This window comes from Perognathus longimembris, chromosome 22 (assembly GCF_023159225.1).
Source record: "Perognathus longimembris pacificus isolate PPM17 chromosome 22, ASM2315922v1, whole genome shotgun sequence".
Classification (NCBI taxonomy): Eukaryota; Metazoa; Chordata; class Mammalia; order Rodentia; family Heteromyidae; genus Perognathus; species Perognathus longimembris.
Window position 1 is genome coordinate 26,133,795 of NC_063182.1, and position 22,021 is coordinate 26,155,815.

Below are 22,021 nucleotides of genomic sequence, written 5' to 3' on the forward strand. Positions count from 1 at the left end.
TTAGCATGGATTATGGACAGCTAATTCCTTTAAAGCCCATGCTATAATACCATTTTATGAGTTTGGGAGTGGGAGTGAGGGTGGGATAGGAATAGATTTCAGGAAGATCAAATTACAGTCTACATGATGCAGAGTTGTTTTAAAATCACATCAGTACAACTCTCAGGAGTTACTGGAGCAACCTAGAAAAACATCTCTGCCTCTACCAACCCACCTCTTACTGCAACTCTCCCATTGTTTTCTATTCCGGAGCCCAATATTAATTCTTCAATTAAAAATCATCATAGGTACTCTAACAGTCTCACCACATCAACCATTTCATTGATTGGTCAAAACATTTCATTGGAAGGAGCCTGTCATTATAGTATCATGAAGAGCCTCTAACCATGGAGTCTCAGAGTCAGCTGTAAACTTTTCCTTACCCAAACCTGTTTCTTCTGCCTCAGAAATGAAGCATCTCAACAGAGTATTTGTTCAAACCTGCCTGTCAGAGAGCATTTTGTTGCAATAGGAAATGTTTGGAGGCAAGTCTGCTGTTGTAGAATGTTTCATGTCCCTCATCAGATAATGAGGGCAACTCATACTAACTTCTCATGTTTGCCTGACTGCCAGGAAGCTCTGTGATAAACAGTAGGACATCACTGAAATATTTTTCTTTATCTCCTGTCCACTATACAGCCTTTAGTCTTTATTTTAACATTCGTTTATAGATGGATCTCATAAGATACCTTCATGCTATACTGATGAGAAGGAAATCATGGAATTTGGATAATGAAGAAAAACTAGACTCCACATTTGACTCTTAACAATCGCTGGCTGATTCCATTGGCCATTTACCTTCCCACTGCTCTCTTTTAACATCCATATAGAAGGTCTATCTCTGGTGCTGTGTTAAGTCCTAAAGTTTCTAATGGCAGATGTTTGAGAAGAGACACAGTTGTCACTAGCTTATTTGCAGCTGGTTTGTGCTTGTGTCAATATCATGGAATCCATAAATAGTTTCCAAATAATCCAAATCCATTTCAAACTCTTATTTTTCTTGCTTATCTCTAATAAAACTTGTTGCTTAAATCTAAACGAATTTCTTTTTCAGGCTTTTTTTTTTTTACCTCTTCAAGACGAGTTCTGGTGGAGAATTGATTTGTTGTTCCCAACACCATGTGGGCTAGGGAAGATGAGCCAAGTTCGAACCTAGAAATGGAAATCATCAAAATCTAACTTCATTCCACATATGTCTCAAGTGCCTCCTGTGTGTAGTGGCATTTAACTCAAACCTTATCCGGCATGGGAGAGATACCATTTATAATATCTCCACTATGGATCTGGTTGTAATATAGAGTACATGCCCACAGCTGGAATGGTAGTGTCGGCGCTCCAGCGCTGCTGGAGTTAGACACAGGCAGATGCAAACAGCAAGAGGATTCATAGGTCAGTGGGGCTGGCCGGGGAGGGAGCGAAGGCTTCCACCGCCAGTGGCCATGGCAAGGGTCTTCCCAGGGGGCATTACTATCCAGATATACCACCGAGCACTGAATTCTCTATTTCATATGGACATTTTAGGTACCTTTACTCCTTAACTAATTTAAAAATCACAACTATTTTTCAAACGTCACTATCCAGGTGCTGGTGACTTATATCTGGAATCCTAGCTATTCAGGAAGCTGAGATCTCAAAAGCACAGTTTGAAGCCAGCACAGACAGACAAATCTGAGAGATTCATCTCCCATTCAGCAGTGAAAGATCAGAATTAGAGCTGTGGCTCAAATGATAGAGCACTAGCTTTGAACAAAAAAAGCCAAGTGAGAGAACAGGCTCTGAGTTCAAGCTCCAGTACCGCACACACACAGCAACGCAAAAATACAACATGGTTAAGTTCCAGTCCTGGAACTATTTTGATGTTACTTACTTTTGTACAAGTTTATTCCAATTTTCTCTCAGAAACTGCCATGCCAGTTGATAGCCCACAGAGTTTCTGCCAATGAGGATAAGAATATGTGGAAATTCCTGAGTTTTTATTCTATCTCCCATAAAACTTTCATCTAATAGCCTGTAATGATTAACAGAAGAAATGTCAACAATGAATAGGTGAGGAGAGGTATAAAACAAGTTGCAGTAGCCACAAAAGAAAAAAAACAAAAAACTGTTTGCCAATCCTGAAGGCCAAAAATGTAAATCAGTGATCAGAGTCCAGCTAATCCCAATAAAACTGTCTCATAATAAAAACTAACATTCACACTTGTTTATCATACCTATTGCCATATCGTCTTTCATTTGCCCAAAAGATCATGAAGAACAATATGTCTTGTAAAGATTTCAGCTAGAGTATTGCTTTAAAGATACACAATATCTACTCCCTGAACCCCTGGATCTCCTTAATGATCTGAAATTCTTAATGAGGTGTGTACCCACTGAACAAATATTCACAACACACTAAGCAATTCCCAGCCAAGAGACAAATGCAGGTACCAGAATGATCTGACTTCACTGTTTCCCTTGGCCACATCAACATGAACGAGCGACTCACCACTGGAGCTTTTCCTTGGCTTGGCTCATACAGAGGGCAAATTCAATTTGGCTTTTCTCGGTACTGGACAAAGAAGACTGGTATTCATTATAAAGAAAATCCCAGCCGTCAGTGTTCTGTGCGCCGACAGCAAACACTGCTGTGGTCACATCGACCGGCAGGCTGTGGGAAAGAAGATTCTAATGAGAATGAATCTGAGATGGACAAAGTGCTCTGAGATGAGACACACCAACAAATATCAACAAAAACACTGCTCTGTTCTTGTTATATTTGTTAATGAAAATCAATTTTCAAGTAGCTTTTCTCAGAAACATAATACTTTATACATTATAAATACCTACATATCAACTTGTACGTAGCAATATATCACCTGTATTTTAATAATGCTGAATGATTCCACAAGTGGGCAACCTGCCAGCCAAAAGAAATTCAAACGATTCAAAATCATTCCATGTACGTCCTGACACAAGTCAGAACTCCAATAGGATCACAGTAATCATTTCTTTAGCTGGAAAGATCTAGATGGTTGGCATAAGTGTTCCTGGATTTCATTTAAACTCCAAATATAAAAGGATTGAGGGAAAGCAGGTATAGACCTATTTACAGTGTTAGCAATTACTAAAGTGTCCTATCAGAATCTTTGAAAGAGTAAAACAGACACTTATAAAATGCATTACCTCTCTTTCAGTCTGGCAAGGACAGCTCAGCTCAGTAAAATTGAGCATTGGCTATACAAAAATGGAGATTATTGTAATCCTATTCTAAAATCCTAAGTGTATGACAATATTGTCTCAAAGTTCTCTTCTAGCATTTCTTAAGAAATACATAGATAAAGCTAAAGGAAGAAGAAAACACACGATAAAAGAAACGGACATATACTTATTTTTCCAATAATGGGAAACAGAAGATATAAGACTGACCTCATAGTCCCATTAGATTCCTTCCACTTTTTGAAGTAGCCTTCTGCCCTCTGCACGCAGGGCTGGTACTTGCGCACGCAGGCGAGGAGGAGGAGCTGACTCCGCAGCATTCTCTCTGAGACAGAGCCCTCATCGGCCCAGATCTGCTTATCAATGAGGTTCTTCAGCAGCCTGAGGAGGAAAGCCTTAGCACAGGGAGCAATGACATGTGTCACAAGTATTGTCATAGATCTCATAGTCCTTCCCTTGATGTCAACTAATTTTAAGCTATTTTGTTTTTGTCAGTTGTGGGGCTTGAACTCAGGGCCTGAGTCCTGTCTAGAGCTGTTTTGCTCAAGGCTAGCACTCTACCTCTTGGAGCCACAGTTCTACTTCTAGTTTTCTGAGAGTTAATTGGAGGTAAGGTTCTGACAGACTTTCCTTCCCCACACTGGCTTTGAACTGCAATCCTCAGATCTTAGCCTTTTGAGTAGCTGGTGAGCCACCAGCACCCAGCTTAATTCAACTCTTTCTAAACCCTGAAGCTATTTAGTTACAAGAGGACTAAAAATAAGAAATGGTAAATAATCTTCTTCTTCTTCTTCTTCTTCTTCTTCTTCTTCTTCTTCTTCTTCTTCTTCTTCTTCTTCTTCTTCTTCATCATCATCGTCATCTTCGTCTTCTTCATCAACGTCTTCTTCTTTGTCTTCTGTCGGTCATGGGGCTTGAACGCCTGGCCTGGGCACTGTCCCTGAGCTCTTCAGCTCAAGGCTAGCACTCTACCACTTGAGCCACAGTGCTACTTCTGGTTTTCTGGTGGTTAGGTGGAGATAAGAGTCTCATGGATTTTCCTGCCTGGGCTGGCTTTGAATGGAGATCCTCAGATCTCAGCCTCCTGAGTAGCCAGGAGTACCAGCGTGAGCCACTGTCGCCCAGCTAAATGATTTTCTTATTTGCCTAACAGTTTTTTCTAAAGAGGCCTTAAACTAAAAAAGACAATTTATAGGACTATATCTGTGAGCAAATTATGCAAATAACTGCATGATGTTTTGTCAAAAATAAGCTTTATGTATCTTCTTAAATGCCACATAGAATCACAGAAAAAAGACTAGTCATCATAATAGAGAAATCAAATGAAATAAAAGATTGGTGTGAGGAAGGGAATAACAAATAACAAGTATAGAATCTAACCTTCCCATTCCTATTTTAGTGCCAAATAAAACCAAATCCTTTGATAGTCAATTTAATAATGAATTCTTGCTTTTCTTTAATAGTTATGAAGACATATATACATAACTATAATCATTCATTTTCACATTCAAGAAAAGCAAGACACAATTGTATAATGATTTATCTCATGCTTTTACCTTGAATTGCATTTCCACTTCATTCATATCTCTTTTCTCCATTAACTTATACATAGGTATCAGCTCATTCAAACCTTGGAACACAGGCATAATTTCTGTTTCATGCTTCAAGTATAAGGTTAAATCCAAAGCTTTTTCAATCGATAGCTTTCCAATGCTGCGTAAGACATACCATGGTTACACATTTAAGGAAATCAACTTTTTGCTTCAACTTATACTGTAACAGTCATCCACAAAGTATCAATGAGATTAAAAAAAACTGTCCCTTGTAAATAGTCCTTCGAGCCTTTTCTGTTAGACACGTCTAGCAAGTCCACACTATTGAAGACATTCCTCAAGGAATAAGGGAGTGAATGCCACCGGTGATTCAGGTGCACCAACGTGCCAGGTCCTCTCTGATACATTGAATTGTGCACAACAATTCGAGAGCAAGAAGAGGATTTTGATGAAAGATTCTTGAAGTAGCCTGCTTAGACAGACTGACTTTCCTTCACCAGAAATGCACCACTATAGTGAAAATGGGTTCTCTACTTCATAAAGACATCCAATATACATAGAAACCCTTCACGGAGACAATCGTATTAAAAGCCTCAGTGGTGGAGTTTATAATTATGTAAGTTAAAACAAAACCTTCTGAGTCTCAAATAGTAATAGGCCAGGAGGGGAAATATTTCGGCAGGAAAAAAACAGTCCTTAACTTCCTCTCCATTGCTTTTGGAATCACTTTGGGGTCACTTTGGAAGTTCCAGGGTAGTGGTAGAAGAACTCACTATTCATAGTCGAAGAACATAGAGTACAAGAACTGTAGTGCTACCTTGTCCCAAATGAATGGTTCCCCTCAGGACTTCAGTTCAGCCCAACTATTCTCAGAACTTCCGAGTTTTGGCTTAGAAAGCATTTCCGTAAAAGCCTTTGAAGTAGGATTTTAAAAAATGTTTAATGTTCAACTACTCAAAGGGCATTTGGTTGGCCCAATACGATAAGCCAGATTTTATAATGATTTCATAAAAATGTGATCAAGCTCTGTTTTTCTTCTTGCTTATTTGTACAAAATTCTTACAACACAAGTGATATAATAAAATTAGGTCTTGATAGTCTTTCTACAAAAGCTTCAAGATAGTAAAAAAAAACTAGCATGGGAGAATTTGCTATAGCAGGGCCAGCAAAACACCTGAAAAACAGGCTTTATAGGGAAGGAAAGGACTGCCAACTAGGGGGTCCTATTTGAGATTTTTCTACATGTTTGCTTCTGTAATATCTGAGATGTTAATGAGAAAGATTAAAATAAAGACTCCAGACTTCAAGTAGGTTAGCAGCCAAAGATACCAAGGCTAATAACAACTTTTGAGTGGTTAAAAGAATGTTAGTGAAAATATCTTTCAACTTTTCCTAGTAATCAATCCGTCATTCACTTACATCTTTCGAAGTCAAGAATTTGTACAACAGTCACTTTCAGAAACAAGCCACAACTTCAGCTTGTATTACCTGACAAGCTGAAATGCATTGTTAATGAGACTCGCCCGATCATTACTGCTGATCGCTGTGTGGGTTCCTTTTAAAAGACCAGTCAAAGAATCCCATCCATTATCCTCATAATGCACAATGTAATAGCCATTCATCCCCACGTTAAACTTGATCCATTCCACTGCTTCTGGGAGGATGAGCACATCTAGAGCAAATAAATCATAGCTCCATTTACTGTCTTCGCTGCTGAAAGCCTTTCTGATCAGGGACTGGACAAGGAAACTAGAGAAGACTAAAACTCAGCAAATTAAAATGACTTCTTTTAGTAACTAGACAATAGCAACCCAACAGACAAAGGCCATACTAACTTTTTTACACACCAGTTTGAAGAGGTTTGTAGATATATGAAAAAAAGGCAAATACATTTCTAGCCATACATACAATATTCCCTAGTAATGTCAACATTTCCATTGATAATCTTGCCTTTTTTAGTACTGCAAAACTCAACCATTTTAATATCTCTGGTATTATATTGGCCATTAAAAACAATACAGTAGGGACTGGGGGCATGGCCTAGTGGCAAGAGTGCTTGCCTCATATACATGACGCCCTGGGTTCAATTCCCCAGCACCACATATACAGAAAACGGCCAGAAGTGGCGCTGTGGCTCAAGTGGCAGAGTGCTAGCCTTGAGCGGGAAGAAGCCAGGGACAGTGCTCAGGCCCTGAGTCCAAGGCCCAGGACTGGCCAAAAAAAAACAAAAAAAAACAAAACAATACAATATTTCAGTATATACAGTAATACAGCATGTCCCTTTTGACTTGTAGAAGCATTGAGGAGGGTGAGAATGTTCAAGGGTGACATCGATCAAGATGCACTGTATTCATAAACAGCTTCATTATATGGCACCTTCTTTGTACAACTACTTAAACGTAATGTTAAAAATAAATTTAATTAATTCTCCCACATAGTGAGACCAAAACAGGATACTCTTAGGAGAGAAACACAAAGGCACAATGCTTAGGTGCCTTTTTATATTTACATATAAATAACATACACACATAGATATATATGTATGTGTATATATGTTATTTGTATAAGTATATATTGAAATGAACTCAATAAACAGAAACAAAAGATCTCGCCATTTTCTTTTGTTTTAGTTGGTTGATGTTTTTGTTTTCTTTATGTATAGTTTATTCATTTGTATATCTTTGGCAAGAGGGGTGAAGGTCAAAGGTTGAAAAAGTGTAACACTGGCCCTCACAGTACACTGATGAAAGTGAACTCTGCAACTCATGGTGGTGACAAGAAAGAGGGGCTGGGAGAGAGCAAGGGAACAGAAGACAGTGTGCTAAAGGAAATGCGCTCATTACCTGACTCAGGTAACTGTAATACATCATGTTTATAATAACAATAGATTTAAAAAACAAATAAAGCCTATACGCTTCCATACTTTCTCTTTAAATTAGTTATTTTTACAACAAATTACCTGTTTTTGTCTTCAGCAAAAACCTCTGGACAGAGTGTGATTTGCTAGTGATGAATGTCAATGGAACATGCCATAGGTACCTAAAGGGGAAAAATGGTGGATTGCCAGTTTGTTAGTTGGCTCAACAAACAGCTGATAAATATCGTCTCTTGTACAGGTGTGTAAGCAGGGATGCAAGAACAATATGGTGAATGGTTGCTTTGGTCCAAATCTCAAAAACACAGCCTTTAAGGACTCCTTGAGTAGAGTTAAGAATTTGGGTTCAAGTGACCCAAATTTGGAGGCCCAAAACCAAACTTTAAACAGTGACCACTAGTGGTGGCACAGGAGGCTGCTACATCAAGGACACCTATCACTTCCACACACTTCCTCCTAAGACACAACCCGAATCGCATCCTGAGGAAACAGGAGAATGCCTAAGTTAGAGCACTTTCAAACTATAAAAAAAACAACTAGCCTATTTCTTCAGGAGTATCACGAGGGCTAGAATGTAGCTCAGTGGCAAAGCACTTGCCTAGCAAGTGTAATCTCCTGCGTTCAATTTCCAGTACCAAGAAAAGAAAATACACACACACACACACACACAGAAAGAGAGAGACAGAGAGAGACAGAGAGAGAGAGAAAGAGAGAGATGTACTATGAAACACAAGGAAAAAAGAAGCCAAAATTATGGAATATATAGCTTAATATGAATACAGATTTTTTTTCTTGTTTTAGTAGAAAGGTATTTTAAAACAACTGGAAAAGGTTCAATGGGTCATACAGATTAAATAACAGTACTGTGTCAAGTTCATTTCTTAATTTTGATCCCTGTATTGTTATTAAGTGAATACTCTTGTTTGTTTATTTTTTTTAAAGGAAAATACCACACAAATATTTAGAGAGCACCTGTCTCTGGTATCTCTCTCTCTTTTCTCTCTCATATACATGTGCTCATTATTCAATGTTCTATATGCAGAGACTGATAAGGCACCATTTTGCTACTTTTTCATAGACAGATTATTTTGAAATAAATATTTCTACATAGTGTCCCTCCGGGGTCAACAAGGCACTGCATTTCATCTCTAATACTATATTATACAGCATGTATAAAGATGGAAATTCCAGGGTCTGTGTCAGATTTCCAGAGAGGAGAAGTGAGTCATAATTCCCAGAAATCACCAAAATTCTTGGTCAGCTCCAACCTAGATGACAGATACTTCTGTAATTTAGTAGCAGATACTTAAAAAAGAGACAGTTTCAGGCTAGTAACTATAAATTACATCATATTAAACTACAAGGCATGAGAATGTTAAAATAATTATATATCATCAGCTTCACTAAGACTGTTCAAGATTTAAAGCTTCCTTAATCCTTCTGGGAAGACAGGGAATATAAGTAAATTTCAGAGAAAATGTAAATGTAATTGATTCTATCATTCTTTTTAGTGTATGTTCATTACTTTAAAGGCATTTCATCGTGGTATTCCACCCTAGTATATAGAGTTTTTAATCCGATTTACACTTTCACTTACTCTTTTTTTGTCTGTTATGGGGCTTGAACTCTGGCCTTGGGCACTGTCCCTGAGCTCTTCAGCTCAAGGCTAGCACTCTACCTCTTGAGCTACAGTGTCACTTCTGGTTTTCTGTTGGCTAACTGGAGATAAGAGTCTCATGGACTTTCCTGCTGGGGCTGGCTTTGAACCACAATCCTCAGATCTCAGCCTCCTGAGTAGTTAGGATTACAGGTGTGAGCCACTGGCGCCCAGCTTCCCACTCTTTCTGGTGATAGAAGTGAAGGTACTATTTCAGAAGTTTGTTTGTTTGTTATCTCATCCAGCAGCTGTTGCCTAGACAATACAATGAGCTGTAGTGTATCAACATTACCCAGTTCCTGGGGTGCTGTCAGACCCCTTAATATAGTGCTCTTGCTTCATGTGGACATTCCTCCCTCTCACAGTGATGGTTATCAAGGGAAAGCCCTTCTGCCGCGTCCAGGTGTTCATCATGGTTTTCACATCTGTCCCCTCCTGATGCCAGTGCTGGGAACACACACAAATGCAGATGTGTCACCCACGTCGATTCGAAGTGAGCTTGTGTTCAGAGGCACACTACCAATGGACAGCTCATCGGCCGAGCCAGGGCTTCCCTTCTGCTCCCCGGCCTCCTGCTATCTCTTTCCCCCAGTGTCCCCAGCCTTGGGCATCCGCTGTTTACTTTCCTCTCCTCCACTGGACTTGCATCGTTTGGCAGGGTTCACGTGCCATGCTGCGTGGCAGACTCTGGAGCTGGGCTCTCAGGCATGGGGAGTGGTGGATGAGGGGAGAATGGAGGGGGAAGTCGCTGGCTAGTTTCATGGCATGGGCACTATAATACTGGCTCTCAGACAGGGTAGGTGGAGAAAACATTCGAACATTCGATCAAGAGCTGGTACTTCTAAAGTGATAGAAACAGCCCAGAAAATAAGAACAGTTGGTCAAATTCTGTGGAGTTTCTAAATTAATCTGGATCTGCCTATAAAAAACACTCCAAACATCCAGCTTAACAAGAGTCAGAACCTTTAGTTTCTCAAATGTTATGAATACTATGTAGGTTAGCAGCTAAAAACATGGGTCAGATCTAAATTCAAGTTCCACTACGCAATGTACTAACCAAATACCTTTGGATTTCATTTTCCCACGTGTAAAGTTGGCAATGATAGAACCTGGCTGGTAGATTTCTTGTGCAGAATAAGGAAGATAACATACATAAATGCTTAACGCGTGTCAGATACAGAGGAAATCACCTAGTTTAAGACAGTTCCCTGCCATCATTCCCTTTCTCACAAATGCAGAGCTCTACCATCAATTAACAAACATGTCTTCTGACTGATACAGAACAGCCCTAGTCTGTCAGAGAAGCACATTACCAATCCACTGGGCGGGGGGGGGGGGGGCGGGGGGCGGGGATTGAAGGAATTAATGTCATGAGAAGTATTGCCATAGAAGGCAGGGCCACCCTCTTATATAGGTTCCTTTTAGGGAAAAAAAATGCTTTTTAAAAAAGGATCGCTTATATTCTTATCTAGAATAAGGGTAAAGAAGTCAAGGAACTCAGAAAGCTTGACACAGAGCTACCCTGTGAAGAATATGGAGTAAAAGACCACAGTCAGGGGAACATATACCATATCCAATGGAGAAACTTACTGAGGATGAAGAGTGCTGACTTCTGAAGCAAAAGCCACCTGTTGTCTGAGTATCACCTGTGGGGCAAATCTAAAAACAAGAAATAACATCACTGTATTTCTGTAGAAAATACCAGTCATTCTTCTCAGAGGGAATAATATACAGGGGGAGAAAAAGAACAAGATAAAATAAAACAAGGTAATGAGAGCATCAATTTCAAAGGTTCTGATACACAGAATTTCAAAGGTTCTGATACACAGAAACACTCACATTTGCCATACTATCCCACAGGTCATCGTTTTTTGTGTTTTTATAGCTGTACTTAAGGAGATATTGCACAATTCCACTTTTAAACACATCAGCACCCAGGAAATCTCTCAGCATATTCAGAATACAAGCCCCCTGAAAAGGTAACAGAAATGGAATTTCTAGTTCATTCTCACATTGTCCTTGGCAGTGATTCTCCTACAGTAAAAATGTTCAAATCCTCAACCCAAGAAAGAGTAAGTAAGGAATTTACTAAACATAATAATCCTTAGGATTACAAAAGAAACTACACATTGAGCCTCAGAGAATTCACTCTAGCACAGACAAGGTAGAAGGCATTTGGCCCAGAAAAAAGAAAAGCCATGTATAACCTCGCCCATAACCACTCTGCCCCAGAGATAACACACGTAGTGCCTTCTTGACAATCTAGTTTTACCTTCTCATAAGATACATCATCAAACATCTCCCGAATCTGAGCAGGATTCTCCACTGGTGTAGACACAGGGTGTGAGGAATTTAATGCATCCACCGCCATTGCATCAAAACACTTGCCTAAGAAATAATCCTCCTAGTGAGACAGAGAAGCAATAGGAAAGAAAAGGGCACCCACGATTTACATTTAGATTAAACTTAGGAAAGGAGGAAGGACTGATCTGGAGTAACAGTCTATACTTCCAATTTCGGAACCAACCTATGCCGTATTTTAATATTTGTGATATGAAACAGACGTACCATACTTTTAAAACAGCATCTAAGAAACAATGATTTTAGTAAGGACTTTAGGTTTTAAATATCATTTTAGAATAAAGAAAATTACATATCAACCTTAAAGTCAGCAATTTGCCTTTACCAAACACCAGCAAAACAGGAAAGTAAAATACATAGTGATTTAGTCATTTCCATTCATCATCTGTAATGTTGCAAATCAGCTGCTTTAAAACCATGTAATCAAAGAAGATGGAGAACAAATTCTAACCTTAACTTCATTTGGCACATTATTCCAATTCAGTAATATTCATCAACAATCATTTTTATTCTTAAAGATTGTGTATAAATATAGAAAAACATTTATGATATGTTATCGTATAATCAGGATATATAATTTGTAATTATAACTGTATATGAACATATTATAGGTACAGACAGGTAAAAATAGGAAATAAATCCATACAAGTGGAAAAGAATTATTACAGTAAAGTGTAGGACTGAAGTTTTCCCCAGAAGTTTTTTTTTTCAATTTTCACTATATGTGATTTTCTCAAGGTTCATGTATGATTTATTAAAAATAAATATGTATGAGTTCCAATGTGTTAACTTTATGACTTGTACATTTAGATTACTACACAATGTAGTGTTCAGTTACCTTAAACATAACTCATTTGATTTGTTAGGTTGGGTTTTAGTGAGATAATATAAATCTGTACCTACACTTCTGCAATGACAACCTGAAGGTCAGGAAAACTATACAAACATTGAGGTGGTTTTCATTTCTATTGCTTTGATATTAAAGGAAAACAAGATGTAATCATTAGTCTGATGTCTGGATCACAGTTTCATACTCAAGTCTGGAAGTAAGACTTTGAGACTTATCTCAAAACTTTACTGTCATCTTTGAAACCAGACACATGTACCTAAGCTTCCAATAAAGTTATTATTAAAATAATTTTATACTCCAAGATTAGTAAACATTTTCTAGTGAGGTTAAACAAATAAAAAACCCTTGTAGCCTAGAAGGAAAAGAATCTTAAATAACAACTTACTACTTTTAGTTCAGGATGGGTTACACTAACAGACACAAACTCCATAAACTTGGCAAATCCCTCATTGAGCCAAAGGTCATTCCACCATTCCATTGTGACCAGGTTTCCAAACCACTGAAAGCAAAACATGGATGGGTTTATTCACACATTGCTGGAGAGACTAGAAAATCTATCATATGTAAGAAAGAAGCTGAAGACACAAACAGAAATATGGTCTATGATTGAGTTATAAATGTAAACCTATACCTCAGTTAAAATGATGAAAGATAGAAGAGAATGATGAAAGGGGGGATATCAATGAAGATGCATTGTATTTATAAACTGATTTGTTGAATGAAAAACCCCTTACACAACTACTTAAATAAAAATACATTTTTTCTTATTTATTGTCAAAGTGATGTACAGAGAGGTTACAGGTTCATATGTCAGGCCTTGGGTACATTTCTTGTTTCTAAAAAAGACTTTATAAAATGTGAAACTTTAATGCTTAAAAGAAATAATTTTCTATGCAAAGACAACTAAAAGCTATAAATATATAAACAGTCTCATATAGCCCATAAAAACAATATGAAAATTTAGTCAGATCCGCTTGTTTTTGAACAAACAGCATTTTACTATGTAGCCCAGGCTTGCCTAGAACTCATGACCCTCCTGCCTTGGCTTTCCTGGGTACTAGGATTACAAGTGTGTGTCAATAGTCACACTTTAAAGAAGTGTGACTAAGTTTGCGTACCTGGTGGGCCAGTTCGTGGGACACAATCATTGTGATTGCAAGCTTACTGGAAGCAGAAGATTTTTCTGCATCAAATAACAGAGAGGATTCTCTGTACGTGGTCAGGCCCCAGTTTTCCATAGCACCAGATGCAAAGTCAGGAATCGCAGCGAGATCTTGAGAAGGAAGCAATACAGGAGACTAATCAATCTCAAAGCCATGTACTTCCCTAAACACCCGAAGTGGATAGTATTGAGATCAAAAGAAGAGATAGCGTGGCTGAGAAGAACTATTGGACTCCAGGTTAGAAGACATTTTCATCAAGGGCTCAGGGACTCAATCATTTTCTAATGTGACCGAATCTGCCATATCTCCTTCACACATGACTCCATTGCTAATTCTTTGACCACGAGGTTGGGACTGGAAAATCTCAGCCATTACTGCAATAATTTATTTTGGTGACCAAGATCTACTTACGCTTAAAACATTTGACCACAATAGTTTTACAGACTCATATAAGAAATAAAATGCAGATTTTCTTGTACTGTGTGAACTCATTCATTCAAAAAAATTACTGAGCACCCTGTACGTCCTTGCCAATGTGTCAGTGCCAAAAAAGTGCAACCTCTGTCCTTCACTGTCTTCCAACTAACTACTAGAAGGGGAAAGATGTCCTCAGGTCCTGTGCTTAAAAACCACGTTGAGATTTGCCTTTGCAATAATCAGAAGTATATTGGATAGGCCAGATGTAGGCGGATGCTCAAAAGGGTCAACCTGATGTCTGGCACACGCTGAGGTTGGTGTGCCATGCAGACTCACTGGGATCCTTGGGGCTGTAGCAGCATACGGGATGATCACCATATGCCACCCTGTAATATCTCTACCTTGTTTTGGGAGAGGATATGGAATGTTGAAATAATCCTCATAAAATTCTAGAAGAGTCACTGCAGTATCCAATGCATAATCTGCTTGGTTAATCTTGTCAGGCACAGTATACACAGACACCTATAAGGGAAGGGATAAAAGGACATTCCAGCATCATGGTGGTTTCTGCACAACTGCAGAGAAGGTGGAATCATCCTGTGGGAAACAGTTGTCAGTATTAAAGAAGGCAATTAAGAGTGTCAGATTTTACATCAATACTGACTGCTTCGAATAAAACCTCATTTCTAAAGGCAGCTACACATATATTTATCTGGAAGAACTCACATTTTCAAATAAACAGAGTAAGTTTATTTAAAAGTGAAAAGAAGAGGAGTTAATGAGAGAGGATACTCCAAAGACAGGAAAAAAAATTCACTTTTGATTAAAGCAATGTAACTTCACAGACATAACTGACAATATACACAAAGAATCAAGATACCACCAACAATAACCAGCCCCAGAACCAAATACACAAAGGCTTCAGGATGTAAAAGTTGGCAAACCCAGTATATAAAATCATTTCACTGTTGAAGGAGTATTTTTCCCTTCACTGAAGCCTTAGAACCCACTTTCAAATCCCAAGGTAACTAAGCATAGCTCTACAGGAGAGGAAGCCACATGAGGGGAAGAACAAAAGGCAATCCAGCAGAGATGCTTCTGCTGTTTGGCCACAGTAAAAACCAGCACAGATAGGTAAAGTATCTCCCATACGAAGTCTCTTCCTCCACTCACAAATGCTGGTTTGCATTTTACGACATGACATCGGGTGCTGTAAGTTGTCTACTGCGCACTGGTACCAAGACCAAGAACAAGGTCTGCAGCAAGACCTGTCTTATTTAGCACTTCAGAATTCTCTGAGCTAAATGTTCTTCCCGAACCTTCTTTCTCCAATCCAGTGCCTGTTTCTTTCTCCCTTTCCACAGCCAGTAACTCTTCCTTTTAAACTGCAGAAAATTATAACCAGTTACAAGCATAAATACCACTGAAATATATGGTTCCACACTTTAAAGAAGTCTCTCCTTAAGTTCCAGAGGAATGGGGCTAAGATCAGAGAGACAGTGAGTTAAGGAGCTGGGTGGATCATGACTTAGGTAAGGCTAAGCTCACTTCGAGTTTATGTTATTAGAATCTCGTTGTAATAATATTGTTACAATAGGGCCACTGCCCCTATTGCTTTACCCAAGATTTAGGGGCCCTGGGGTGCAGGACTTGAGCTTTAAAACCAGAATGATTAGGACAACATTTGGTCACTCTATGAGCCAATCACAGGTTCACCTTGACTCCATTCTTGGTCATCTTGCTGACAGACTTAAAGTCTGAAATAATGAAGGCCACAAGGTAGGTACTCATCTTCACAGTAACGTCAAAATGGTCCTCTATTAATCCTTCAGCAAGAGTTACAGATTTCACCTAAAATCAGAGTAACTTAAATTATCCAAAAAGCTTGTAATTCAATACACTGAGAGTACATTATAAAGCAAAATATGCCCAATTGTAAGATATGCTATTACTTGACATTTTCATAATTATTTCAAAAGTGCTCTGGTCTCATATCTGATTCTAAGTTACTTATCAAGATAAGACCATTCAATTCAGTTTTTTTTAACTGAGATATAATTCACATGCCACAAAGCTTGACTATTTGAAGTATACAATCTAATGCTTTTTAGTGTATTTGGTGTATTTATAATGCTGTGACATTATGAATCCTTAATTAAGTTTGACAAATTGACATAGTTGCAAACTGATGCATATTTGGTATATGCAGATTGATAGTGAGGTTGAAACATTAAAACTGAGATTTCTGGTTTCACCCTTAAGTCTAAGCTTGAGAGTTATCCAAAAGTACACTGCCTAGAACATTTTACCTGGGAAAATGCATCATTATGTGCTATCTAAAAGCTGTTTTCCTATACAGTTGAAAGTGCTCTATGCTTCTGCCTCATATGCAAATCAAGCCCAGACTTGCTTCATCTAGAATCAGCTTTCAAGTGCAATCAGGAATGATCTTTCAGATGGGGTGGAGTTGGTAAGTGGTCTCCCCGAAGGGAAAACCTAACCTCAGTTAAAGAAAGCACTGAAAAGAGATCTGGAGGAAACGTCCAGTAGCTAGGAAAATCATATATATATATAGATATAGATACAGATATTTTATATAATTCAATAGCTACTTTGTATGCCTTCATACTTTTAAAATATCTACCAGCAATTATCTATGGTGTCTGCTGATCACCTTTTTGACATGTGTGTACGTGTGTGTGTTCCAGTCCTGGGTCTTGAACTCAGGACCTAGGCAATGTGCCTTAGCTTTTTTTTTTTTTTGCCAGTCCTGGGGCTTGGACTCAGGGCCTGAGCACTGTCCCTGGCTTCGTTTTTTGCTCAAGGCTAGCACTCTGCCGCTTGAGCCACAGCGCCACTTCTGGACATTTTCAGTATATGTGGTGCTGGGGAATTGAACCCAGGGCTTCATGTATACGAGCCAAGCACTCTTGCCACTAGGCCATATTCCCAGCCCTGCCTTAGCTTTTTTTTTTTTTTTTTTTTCTCAAGGCTAGCAATGTACTATTAAGACACAGCTCCACTTCTGGATTTTTTTTGGTTAATTGTTAATGAATGTCATGGACTTGTCTGCTCAAGCTGGCTTTGAACAAAGATCCTCATATCTCATCTTCCTGAGTAGCTAGGATTACAGGCATGAGCCCCAGTACCTGGCTAAATTGTTCTTTAAGGATCCTAAATTTATCTTTTCTGTTTAAAAGCTTTGTATATGCCCCACCCCCAAAAATTCAGTTTGTTTATTTTTTCTGTCACAGTACTGGGTTTAAACTCAGGGTCTTGTTGTCACTGGCTTTTTTGCTTGAGATTGCACTCTACCACTTGATCCATGCCTCCAGCCTTGTTTTTGCTGGTTATTTTGGAAATGGAGTCTTTGGGGGCTTTTCTTCCTGGGATGGCTTCAAATTACAGTCCTTCATATTTTAGCCTCCTAAAGATCTAGGGTTAGAGGCCTGAGCTACCAACCTAATACTGGCATAAAATTTGATTTTTGTAGTATTATAGTATTAAGAAAATAAGCTGGTTATACGAATTCAAATCAAATGCCATTAACTCCCAACGACTGCCTAAATACTTCAACGTTTCATTTGTTCAGACTCACCAATGGCATATTGGAGATGGCCAAATGCTTTGGCTCCCTTCTGATTTGGATTGAAAACTTTGCTTTTAGGGCAGGTTCATCAAAGCAGGGAAAGGCCCTTCTAGCTGCAGTTGGTTCAAACTGCGTGGATGCAAGTACCCTATAATCACAGCAAATGAAGGAATATAAAACATTATACATAGGAACTACAAAACGGCTGTTTGCTTTTGAGTTCACTACTAGCTGAATTTTAAGAAGAAAATATTTTATGTGACTAATGCTCCTATGAACTAAAAGATAAACTGGGAGGAGTAATTTTAAAAAGCATCTGAATAAATGTTAACAGTCAAACAATAGTTAATCTCTAAGATGTTGGTAAGAAAATATCCAATAACTAAGTAGAATCTCAGGTACATATCATAAACAGCAATTCAGAAAGAACCTACAAATCATTAACACATCTGTCAAAAGCTGTTCAACTCCCTTAATGATTATAGTATAAATTGATGGGAAAAACTATTTTTGTCTTTTGCTCTAAAATGTTTGCACAATAATAAACAGTATATAGACAAATAGCAAGAGATACCAAAGTGTACAGAGGTATGACTTAGCAATTTTACTGCTAGTAATTATTGTAAAGAAATTAATTATAATGATTTTCATTAAAATGTTTCAGATACTGAAAAGGTGTAAATAATTTAGTTTCCATGTATAGGAGACTAGTTTAGTAAATTAATACACATATTTTAATAGTCACTTAAATTATCTACAATGATAATCATTAATATTAATCCCAACACATTAAAATTTAAAAGCCTTGTCAAACAGAAAATGTACCAGAAAAGAAATCAGGAAGAAACTTTCTCTGAAATACAAGTAGTAGTTATTGCGAGGAACTATGTTTAGGATCAATTTTATTTAAAAGATTGTTTTTTAGGGCACAGAGGTGTCAGTCTTCCCAGCGACGTGGAAACTGTAAACTCGGTAGATAGTGGTGTAAGCCAGAACAGATCATAAATGTGAAACCCTGTTTAAAAAAAATAATGAAAGAAACTCAGGAGAGTTTTCAAGATTCCATATCCAACTAACAAGCAAAACGTTGAAGTCGAAATATGGTTTAAATGGTAGAGTATCAGCTGTGAGAGAAAAAGCTAAGGAAGAGTGAAAGATCCTGAGTTCCATGGTTAGTACTAACTAGCATACAAAATAAAGTGAGAAAAAGAATGGGAAGGAAGGAGGGAAGGAAAGGAGAAAGGAAGGAAAGGAGGGAGGGAAGGAGAGAGGGAGGGAGAGAGGGAGGGAGGGAGACAGGGACGAAAGAAAGAAGGAAGGAATAAAGAACAGAGGGTATGTAAAAGGTGGGACTCAAGTGGTAGAGTTCCTGACTAGCCAACAGCAGGCCTTGAGTTCAGAGCCCACTACCGCTCAAAAAATTACTTTTAGTTAGCATCTATCTTATTTTTTTTTTGGGGGGGGGGAGGAGGATTAGTTGTGGGGCTTGAAACTCAGGGCCTGGGTGCTGTCCCTGAGCTCTTTTGCTCAAGGCTAGTGCTCTGCCACTTTGAGCCACAACCCCATTTCCTGTTTTTGAGTTGTTAATTAGAGATTTCTGCCTTTTCTGGCTTCATGCCAGGATTCTGAGATCTCAGCCTTCTGAATAGCTAGGATTATAGGCGTGAGCACATCTGTTGTTTTTGTTTGTTTGTTAGTTTGTTTATTATGGTAAAATGATATGAGATCAGTAAATACTAACAAAGACAATTTGATTTTAAAATTTAGTATATGATTCCTTTCCTTAAAAACAGAATCCAAAGCAAGGCAGTGGAGAGTTCTAAAAATCTTTCCTGTAATGTTTTGTTAGTGGTTTAATTGTACTGCCCCAAAAGATTAAGTTCTTACTCCCTCTTTTGGTATCCTAATCCAAATATTGACCTTGTTTTGAAAGAGAATGTTTACACATGTAATAATGTTAAGATGAGGCCACAAGGCTGGGCCTTACTCCAAAGCCATGGGTAGTGTCATTAGACAGGAATTTGGACTCAGAACACACAGGGACCAGCCATTTAACCACAGAACAATAATGCAGCCTCAAGGTATAGAGTGTCACGAATCAATGGCCACCACCACCACCACTAGATGCTAGGAGGAGGTGCGGGGAGATGGTACCAAGAAACAGAGCATTTGCCTGCGGACACCTAGATTTTCTCACTCCAAAACTGTGAGAAAAGAAATGTTGATTTTTCTTTAAGGCATCTAGTTTGTGATATTTTGTTTTGACAGCACTAGCAAACTAATTTATCATAAAAGAATGAAAAATGTGCATTATAGCTCAGAAGTCTAATGAAATAAATAGACATACTGCTAGAGCCGGAGGAAAGAAAATTAGTTAAAATTGAGAAAAATGAGCTTTTCAACAAAGCAAAGGGGAAAAATTGACCATTTTTAGTACCATAAAGAAGATGGATAAACAAAGCTGAATAAGAGAGCTAAAGGGAATTGTTAATATTTGAAATATGACATGGGCAGCACTGGAAGCTTACAACACTGACTTACCTCATTTCCCCATCCTTGGTTCTGTAGGTGCTTTTATAAAACCCGTGGAAGTGCTCAGAGAGATTGCCAGCATAGTTGATGATAACCGTATACCTGTGTCCAGTAAGAAGAGGCTCGGGCGCTAGAAGAGCGATTTGTTCATGAGGTGGGTATTCCAGGACTCGCAGTGGTTGCTCAGGTGTTCCAGCCTGTTTCCTGAGGGTAGCCCTGGATATCTGCAGGAGGTAACTGTGCAGGATGATGGTGCTGGTAGACTGGCTGGCTGTGATCTCTACTTCTGTGGTACCCCAGAAAGTCAGGGTGCTCAGGTTTGCATGGATGGTGAGATTGTAATGAATGGGGAGAACATGCTCAGGAAGGCGTATTTTGTTCCAAGGAAATGGTGTCCCATCACTAGCTTTTGGAGATGTGGGGTCACTGTGCTGATACTGTGCTAGAGCTGACACAGCTAAGAGAGTCAACCGCAAGGAAAGTAGGAATGACAGTGACATACTTGGGCGTGGCCATTTGAAGGATGGAGACATCATCATCTTGCTGAACCTACCTAAAGCACACACATACAAGAGCAAAACAAAACATCATTAAGGTGGCATAGTAACAGAATTTGTCTATCCAGCTTTAACAAGCATAGATATAACCTTCCAAACATGCTAAGTATGTTCCTGAAAGCAAAGTTACATTACCTGTTATTTATTCACAGAGGAAAAAACAAATCATGGTTCACAGCAATCCCAGTATCTACTTATAAAGCATCATTTGGCTTTCAAAGTTTAAATCTATCAAGCACAGTTCTTAATAGAAAGCAATAGAACAAACTTTGGCAGATAAGCAGACAAGGAATTACTAGGTGATCCAAAGTAGCTTCATAAATGAGTCCCTGGGTTGCAGAATACTTGGGAAACTAGGTTGCTAAAACAGGTAAAGATGCACGGTCAGAACCACAACAATGAAACATCTGGTTAAGATACCACTCCTGCCAGGTGCTAGTGGCTCATGCCTGCAATCCTCGCTACTCAGAAGACTGAGATCCGAGGAACGTGGTTCAAAGCCAGCCTGGACAGGAAAGTCCGTGAGACTCTATCTCCAATAAACTACTCAGAAAAAGCTGGAAGTGGCGCTGTGGCTCAAGTGGTAGAGCGCTAGCCTTGAGCACAGAAAGGCTCAGGGACAGAACTCAGGCCCTGAGTTCAAGCCCCAGGACCACTCCTGGCCAATACTGGATTTGTGAATTTCCCTGAAAGTCAGAAGCTGGCAATACTGCAGCCACAACCAGAACAGGGCCCTGTGATGCTGCAACTTTACATTATTGGTTTCACTTTCAAAGTGCCAGCTTTAATGCCATGATTTGAGCAAAGCTCAGGCCTCTACACTGCCGAGCTAGAGGGCAGAGACTGCAAGCATCCGCACTGCTCAGCTTCTGCAGTGGAGGGTGGTATTGCTCACCTGGTAAGCCCCAAAAGAACAAGGATTAATGGAACACAAGAGACCTTAGGTGCTTACTGGAGAAGAGGGAAGGGAGGCGAGTATCTCTAACAGTAGCACAGATTCATCACATTTAATACCTTTTTTGAAATATCATGCCAAAGGTCAATGTAATACTTATTTAACCAAGAATGACCTAATAATTTTCATAGTGATTTTCACAACCATTTGTGAGAAATACATCACCAGGATTCTCTCATACAAATATGCATGAAGTCATTCACCAAATATATATTAAATACCTGCTATAAACAAGGATGTGTGCTGAGCACTGTGTAGAATATAATAATGCATAAGAC

At 38.8% G+C, this 22,021-nt stretch overlaps 1 protein-coding gene across 5 annotated transcripts in view; it reads right to left on the reverse strand.

The window, feature by feature from the left end:
* Erap1 (endoplasmic reticulum aminopeptidase 1) overlaps positions 1 to 22,021 on the reverse strand; it is a 32,012-nt gene that overhangs the window by 2,991 nt on the left and 7,000 nt on the right. For 3 of the 5 annotated variants that reach the window (XM_048331474.1, XM_048331475.1, XM_048331478.1), the window contains exons 2-18: positions 20,241 to 20,784; positions 17,709 to 17,847; positions 15,827 to 15,961; positions 14,512 to 14,632; positions 13,649 to 13,803; positions 12,916 to 13,029; positions 11,592 to 11,723; positions 11,159 to 11,290; positions 10,910 to 10,978; positions 9,612 to 9,766; positions 7,747 to 7,826; positions 6,276 to 6,459; positions 4,791 to 4,947; positions 3,445 to 3,629; positions 2,525 to 2,686; positions 1,907 to 2,047; positions 1,110 to 1,191 (exon numbers count right to left, since the gene is read on the reverse strand). In XM_048331474.1, the coding sequence (XP_048187431.1) occupies positions 1,110 to 1,191; positions 1,907 to 2,047; positions 2,525 to 2,686; positions 3,445 to 3,629; positions 4,791 to 4,947; positions 6,276 to 6,459; positions 7,747 to 7,826; positions 9,612 to 9,766; positions 10,910 to 10,978; positions 11,159 to 11,290; positions 11,592 to 11,723; positions 12,916 to 13,029; positions 13,649 to 13,803; positions 14,512 to 14,632; positions 15,827 to 15,961; positions 17,709 to 17,847; positions 20,241 to 20,784 (2,687 nt within the window). The remainder of the gene's footprint in view (positions 1 to 1,109; positions 1,192 to 1,906; positions 2,048 to 2,524; positions 2,687 to 3,444; positions 3,630 to 4,790; positions 4,948 to 6,275; positions 6,460 to 7,746; positions 7,827 to 9,611; positions 9,767 to 10,909; positions 10,979 to 11,158; positions 11,291 to 11,591; positions 11,724 to 12,915; positions 13,030 to 13,648; positions 13,804 to 14,511; positions 14,633 to 15,826; positions 15,962 to 17,708; positions 17,848 to 20,240; positions 20,785 to 22,021) is intronic. The other 2 variants (XM_048331476.1, XM_048331477.1) reach the window with 1 other exon arrangement.